Here is a 7,532-nt window from a genome sequence, read left to right as displayed (position 1 = left end):
TATATATACATATACACACACACACACCACAAAGCATGAAATTTAGTTCATTCAGTGAATAAATGTTTCACAAATCAAACACTTCAGAGACTTTTCATGTAGTCTAGAAGCTAATTCAGAGATGGACAAGAAAATAATGTGCACAATCAAGATTGCAGTTTTGTAAGTTGTGCACATTAAAATAGGACCTTCTTTTCAAAAACTGAACCATAAATTGCCCTCATGAAGCTTGGTAGGCACTTGATTGCAAACATACTAAACTGTAGCTGCGTTTCCATTGACCATGAAAACGCACAAATTAGAATTTTAAAATTAAATTTGCTCAATGGAAACATGTCAATTTCAAAAAAAAAATTACGTTTTTCAACAAAATGGTTTTGCACTAGGAAGAGGTGGTTTTTCGGCCGTATCGAAATTGATRTATTTTGCAAAACTGCAATGGAAACACTTTTTTTGCATCACGGGAGTCACGTGATCAAGAACCGGCTGTTTCAAATGGCGAAAAGACAACRAAGAAGATAACAGGAAGTAAAAGTAGTAGTGAAATCACCGAAGTAGTAAAAGAAAGTATTAAACTCACCGACTACATTTTTCCAAAAATGCAGCATACGTAGCCGCTCCCAAGTATAAGGGGCTTGTCACGCGAAAGCCTCGATAAGACGCCGACGTCTCCTCTGATGGCTGATGATGAGGGCTAGTGTTGTGGTAGCAATGTGCTATGTGTTTACATCCATTGTTGCCATGTTTGTAATGACTTATTGTGAGAAGAAACGTATTCAYGCGTGACTATAATAGCATTTCTTACTTAATGGAAGCACCACAATTGCGAAACAGTGTTTTTCGACATTAACGGAATATCAACAAAGTTTTGCACACATTTGCARTGGAAAYGCAGCTRCTGACATATTTTCAAGCAATTTTGAGGGATTTTTTTTTTACCAAATTGTCTTTAAACAATCGCAGCTCAGCAAGCTACCTCCTTTAACTGTATACCTGCAGTGTGTGCTCGATTCGGTGTGGGAAGTTCTTCAGCGTGCACAGTGGGATGGCGTTGCCGGAACTTGACTTGACGGGTCCATAAGACTCCGTGAGATGAGGCACCACCACCAGAGTGTGACCCTTGCATCCCAGTGTTCCTCCCTCCAACATTGGTTTCTGGTGTTGAACGCAGCGGCCGTCGAGGTAGACCCCTGGGGAACAGAAAAAAGGGATTTCAGAAATGTGCTTCAAATTGGAAGTGGGAATAAAAAAAAGACTTTCATAATGTTGATGTCCTCACTGGCTTCCACGTTATCAAGGGCTGCAGCCACTCCATCAAGCTCCATGAAGAAGYTGTAGTCGTACACCCCCTCACTGTCGGGGTCCAGACGGTTCTGATGGGCGGTGATTTTTATCTGTGGGTTCATCTCACACACTGCGGTGGCTGCAACTTCAGATTTAGGTTTCTGCTCATTGGGAAATGAAAAAAATAACGTGTGTTTGAGATGATGCAAATAAAGAGTGAGAAAATATAGAAATGACAAAAGGAAGAACTCTGCTGTTTATCTAATAAGAACAATTACAAAAATCTGAAGTGTTTCTAAAAGTGATAATTATGTGTGGTGTTCTCACCCCAATGTCCTTCGACCTGAACAGAAACTGACGATTCAAGTTGGACCTTTCTATAAAGTCCATGTCTGTTACAGTGATGTGGCCCTCTGCTCCTGCGCCGAGCCCAATGAGGGCAAAGTTTTTCAGAAGCTCGCAGCCAATGGCACCGGCTCCAACCTTACAATATTAAGGGACAAGAATAACACTTCAGACAAACAATGTGAAAATAAATCTTAGCTAACTTCAGATTTGTAATTTATCTGCAACAACTTAATGTTGCAAGTGTCATATTTTATTCTGGTGTTTTCAGACTTACTTATGACCAAAACAGACATACAGACAGTTAATATAAATATAAGCTTAGAACAAAATGTAAAGAAATTTTTGTTTGGTAAATTATTTCTTTGTTGTAACAATGCTTTTTGGCAATAAGTCTTATACCGTTGGAAAGCCTGTTGATTTCCCTTTTAAATGGTGCCAAATTTGTAAAGAACATGCACTTGTGGAATGAGCAGTAGAGCTGAGTATGTGGGTTGTGTACATGAACCATTTTTCAAAAATTCTCTTGTCAAACAGCTTGTTTTGCTGTTGCTATTGACTCTTAAGATTCTGGTTCCCCCAGGTGCTGCCAATCATGTGCCCAGTATAAAATTTATTGCCAAGAAGTCTGTAGTAAAAAAGGTCAGCCCTGACAGGAAATGCCACCTGCGCTTCGTTTCCCGTTTCAAGATCACAAAACGAGTGTTGTATAAAGTACCATAAAGTGATACTTGAGTAAAAGTACAAGTATCTTGTCAAAAATTTACTTTTGTAAAAGTTAAAGTCTCCTTTAGGAATATTACTTGAGTAAAAGTCTTTTTTTAGGTGTCACTTCAGTAGAAAACGAAACCAAATATTAGTTTATTTAGTTTATTTATTTCTTCATCATCTATGACCTTTTTTAAGTGAAGAGAAAATAGAGACAGAGAGAAAAACAGAGAGAGAAGTAATTAGAAAGATAGAAAGATTGAAATAGCGATTAGAAGTATATTAAATATACACCAACAAAACACAGGACCACACACCCAACATCTGTCTGCTCACCTGAAAAATAAATGGATAAATACATGGAGGGCATGTATAAATATATACACATACCCATACATATATAAAGATATACATACTGTACATACATGCCTACATTCATACATATTGCCAGTATATACACACAGACATATATACACACTCAGTGACCTGTCAGAACCCCTGGATCAGAGCACCTGTTTGTGAGCAGTTGTGAACATGCGTGTATATACAAGATTTCTCCAATGGAATATTTAATAGTGACTGTGGAGGACCGGAGACCCAACCCCCAAGACACGAGGCAGACATAGGGAAGACCAGAGCCCAAGGGCCCGAGAGGGATCCCGAGTGCAGAGCCCCAAGGGGCACCCGCACGAGAAGATCCACCCACCCACCCTCCAGATCAGACTATAGGGGAGAACTGGCAGAGTCCCCCCAGCAACCACACACACAGCCCCCGGGGCCAGCAGCGACAAACTCATGGGCCCCACCGGCACCCACCATACCAGAGCAGATCCAGGAAAGGGCGCAGAGGTCCAGGCCCCCAGGGTGCACCCCCTCCAGGTCATAGCCCGACAGGGCCAGAGGCCCAGAGCCCCAGCAGGCAGTCACCAGGCCGGCACACACCCCAGCTCCCAGACCCAGACCCCGGGAACCCCCAGCACGCCAGCGGCCAGCCGCACACCCCACCGGGGGGCCGAGTAGCAGCGGGCCCCCAGATAAACCAGCAGGAGGGGCAGCCCAGACTGCAGCCTGACAAATACCCAAACATACACAATCGTACCATCCCACCCTCATCCTCACCCCCACTCAGTCAAAGACATACAAGGATGCCACATTCCACTCATACCCCTGATACACACTCTATACCCCMCAGGTCCAGGACATGCACCCACCCCCAATTGGAGGCAGCACACACCCGAACCCAGGACGTGGACCCAATCATTCTGAGGTGGAGAGGAGCAGAWAGCCAAGGCCCAGCCCGTGCCACACCTGAACGCCCGGCCAGCACCCCGCCGCAGAGAAGCCACACCCATGACAACCCCACCACACTGCCAACGACCAAGTGCACCCCCCCAGCCGCCCACCCCCCGGAACCCGGCAGCCACCCCGGCCAGGGGACCACCCACAGGAACCAAGAGCCACACCTCAGGAGACCAAGCAGCACCAGGGAGGATGGAGCCAGCCCCACCACCGGCAACCGTCCAAGCCCCGAGCCCACCCACAGCCCAGGACCACACCTGGTGGCCCGCCCTTCTTCAGGACCCCCCACACCCCCACCCCCAGATGTACTGTTGGTGTGCGTTGTTCTATAGAACTTGAGTAAAAGTCTTAAAGTAGCTGATGTTTTTTGTATTTAAGTATTAAAAGTAAAAGTATTGATTTAAAATGAGCAGTTAGATTTTTCGTAATGATATTTATTAGGAGGTGATCTCCCAAAAAATACAGAAATTACTATACTGTAGTAAAATAATTAATTTATGTTAAATTTAGGATGCACTAGTCTATCTGTTTCAGTTTATATACATATATCAAGACTGCACAAAACTTTTCTCCAAAATGAAAATCTATCCAAAGGCATCGGCCAAATACAATAACATATTTCATGAAATACAAATACTTCTTAAGTACAGTCTAAGCGAGCAGCCAGTGCAGTGGCCCACGTTTTTRACTAACTGCAATACAGCTCTTTAGACAGTCATTGCACCAATGAATGGAATGACGTTTTGGCCCACAGGCCCCTCTTTGGGAGGGCGGGCGGGTGGACAGACAGACAGACTGCCTGTCTGTCGATATAGATATACCGCCGCCACACGCATCTTCGTACTAGGYCACATATGTCTGCTATGTCCAGTGTGACATGATTTGTTTGTGTACAAACTAATACGGTATCAGAATTTTATATATTTATACTTCTCATTCAACCACAATTAAATTCACTCTATCTTGGAGGCACAGTTTATATGGATGGTATTTATTTTTTTACAATAACAAGCTGGAATGAAAACAAGCAAAAATGAACTAAAAGTAACGACTTTCTACTTCTYGCCTTTTTTAAAAATGTAGTGAGTAGAAAGTACAGATAAAYGTGTGAAAATGTAAGGAGTAGAAGTAAAAAGTAGGCTGAAAAATAATTACTCAAGTAAAGTACAAGTACCCAAAAATTCTACTTAAGTACAGTAAAGAAGTATTTGTACTTAGTTACTTTACAACTCTGCGTAAAACTCAGGCCGGATTCTCTGTAAGAAAAGCCTGCCATCTGCTGGACAAACATCTGAACTGCCCTCACCAGGAAATACTTTTGCCTCCCGAGCTTCTCCTGGAACTCTGACCCAAAGACGGCAATTTGTGCATCGTACCTTGAGCTTTTCTATCAGAGAGATAAACAAGAACTATAAGTACATCAGACTCTTTCAGTTAAAGACTGCTTGATGTTTAAAGTAGGGAAATAGTCTAACTTACTGGTAGGTAGAAGGTCTTTGGCAGAGAGACAAGCTCCTCCTCAGGGAGACACTCTAATGCATCAAAATACAGCCACTGCTGAAAAGGGGTAAATTTCCCACTACATGCCTGCAGGACAATTACAACAACAAAAAAAGAAAAACATTTGTTAGTTTAGTAGACATCCCAAGTGAGCACGCACACACACACACATACACACATACATTTCTACTGTATATATGTATATTAGAACCCACCTTAATAACTTCCTGAGCAGCAACTCCTCCAAAAAAAGCGTTCATAGGAGCTAAATCCCCCCGGGCAGTGTAGGACAAGCTTCGAACCGCCGCCTCATCGAGTTCCTCCAGCTTTCTCTCTGCATTCAGCTCTTTTACGATGGAAACCAGTGAATCTGCATCTGACTGCGTGGATTCGTTACCAATGAGTCGAAATGTTCAAGTGAGCTCGAATATATTCCTGCTATTCCACAACAGACCTGACACCACGAATGAGGAAGACGCTTCTGCTCCTTGACAAACCTATGCAGGGCTTGGAACGCCAGGTGTAGCGTGTGGTGTCTGGATATTTTCCCATAGTCGTTCAGAGTCAGCAGCTCATGCTCACTCAGAGCCTCACTCAGTGGTTTCTGCAACAAKATGTGGTTATTAATTAACAATCAGTGGGTACTTTTCTTTTTCTTCTAAAGGTTTTGTTATTATTCTAACTTACAAAATTCAACTTATATGGCTGTTTAACTTCAGTTACTACTCCACCCCGTTCATAATCAGAAAAGGCTGAAGTGTCACAAATGCTGAACGAATACGGGCCTGGTGACCAAAGGGACAAATCACATGCAAACATGAAGAGTTTAAAACATCTGATTTTCTTTAGATGATTGARGCATGAGAAGAATGTCAGCTGAGCTAAAGGGACTCTAGGTCATGAGAGTCCCCTCCCCGAAAATTAAAGTGTTTAAGCAACACCAACCACAGACTTTGATCTCCACAGGGCCCAGAGTGTTGAGCTCCGTCATGCCTTGGACTTCAGAAAATGTCACTTTAGAACCTTCTGAAAGTCCATGTTTCTGGTCATCTGTGCAGACGACAACTCCGGGATTGTCCTGAAACAAAGAGAAATATTTGAATATATACAGGTGTAATCAAAGGTTTATATATCATCATCATGGTCATAAATGCCAAATTATTTAGGGGTTTTAGGCTTTTACTGATGCATTTGAGTTCTCTTTCCAGGGTGGAATGTTTCTACTTCACAGATTTTTTTATGTATACATATAAATATTTTAGAATTGCGCTGAAAGTTGCATCGTGTCTTAACTCAACAACGCCTGTTGTCAAGCATGGGGGTGGTAGCATCATGTTGTGGTATTTATGCATTGCACAAAATGGATGAAATAACRTTTGCATACCTATAGTTGAAACTGTATGTACAGTATAATTTAGAGAAAATTCACATTTAATTCAATTTTATGCACCTATTTTAGTTGTGTGTTGTAGGGTTGGGCAAAACTGTATTGTGTGCAATTCGTCCAATGGTTTGGTCAGTACAGATTATTTGTTAATAAAGCTGACATGAATGAACAACAGGCGTAAACATTCTCCAGTTAAACTTTAAACAGGGTTTAAACCGGTTGTCAAACAACAAAAACAAACAGTATTTACCTTAGTGATTCGTTCTACCATCACAGACACGGGCGTCTCTCCATCTCGGTCCAAGACTTCGAACTCTTCCCCGAAATCGCAGAACAGTTGTCTGAAAACGCACCAGTGTTTTACAGGTCTCTCTTTATCACACGACCACATTTATTTTTGAAAGTTCATTTCCCTTTCTTACCCGCAGAGACCCTTTGTGTCTGCGACTATAAACCGAATTCCGTGCGAATGACAGAATTCACCAAAACGCTTCTGATCGTCAAGCGAGGAGTCAGTAAGGACCACCACCTGGAAAAATTAACAAATAATAAAAAAAAGAGCTTGTTGCTTATTAATGTAYAAAAACAAACAAAGATACCCAAGGACATACTTTTACTTTCATTTGATGAAAGTGTGGAGTTTTTTGAGCCAACCGTTGTTTCACTTTTAATATCAAGGTGTAAAAAACTGAAGTCTGGAAGGAAAATGGGAAAAACCTGATATTGCAGAAGCAGTTTGTCATCCAGCGGTCCAGTGTGTGCCAACACCTGCACATGTGGGTTTAAGGCAGTCAGATGTGGTAAGGAGCATGTGGCTCGGTTCTGTCCGAGATGAGACTCCTGCAGAAAAAACTGGAGAGCGGACGTAGCAAACGAAACAACACAGTTTCTGTGAATGTTTTTTATTTCAGCATAGAACAAATGAAATGAGTCAAACATATGTTCAAAAAAATTAAAACTAAAGCTGATTTCTGTTATTTACATATTTTATTTATACTTAACCAGGGGT

The 7,532-nt window shown here is 42.1% G+C and overlaps 1 protein-coding gene across 1 annotated transcript in view; it reads right to left on the bottom strand.

Annotated features, from left to right (window-relative positions):
- The window catches only part of uba7 (ubiquitin-like modifier activating enzyme 7), a gene marked incomplete at its 5' end in the record, with an annotated part of 40,274 nt that overhangs the window by 27,769 nt on the left and 4,973 nt on the right, over window positions 1-7,532 (bottom strand). Inside the window, 12 exon segments of the mRNA XM_014031786.1 lie at window positions 994-1,190; window positions 1,280-1,445; window positions 1,612-1,767; window positions 4,943-5,023; window positions 5,116-5,223; window positions 5,352-5,516; window positions 5,591-5,740; window positions 5,824-5,921; window positions 6,082-6,214; window positions 6,774-6,864; window positions 6,946-7,052; window positions 7,241-7,375. Coding sequence (XP_013887240.1) covers window positions 994-1,190; window positions 1,280-1,445; window positions 1,612-1,767; window positions 4,943-5,023; window positions 5,116-5,223; window positions 5,352-5,516; window positions 5,591-5,740; window positions 5,824-5,921; window positions 6,082-6,214; window positions 6,774-6,864; window positions 6,946-7,052; window positions 7,241-7,375 — 1,587 coding nt within the window.

The sequence above is a fragment of the Austrofundulus limnaeus genome, unplaced genomic scaffold (genome assembly GCF_001266775.1).
Source record: "Austrofundulus limnaeus strain Quisiro unplaced genomic scaffold, Austrofundulus_limnaeus-1.0 Scaffold1319, whole genome shotgun sequence".
Lineage (NCBI taxonomy): Eukaryota > Metazoa > Chordata > Actinopteri > Cyprinodontiformes > Rivulidae > Austrofundulus > Austrofundulus limnaeus.
The sequence above is the reverse complement of the archived record's forward strand: the minus strand, read 5'-3'. Positions and strand labels throughout refer to the sequence as shown.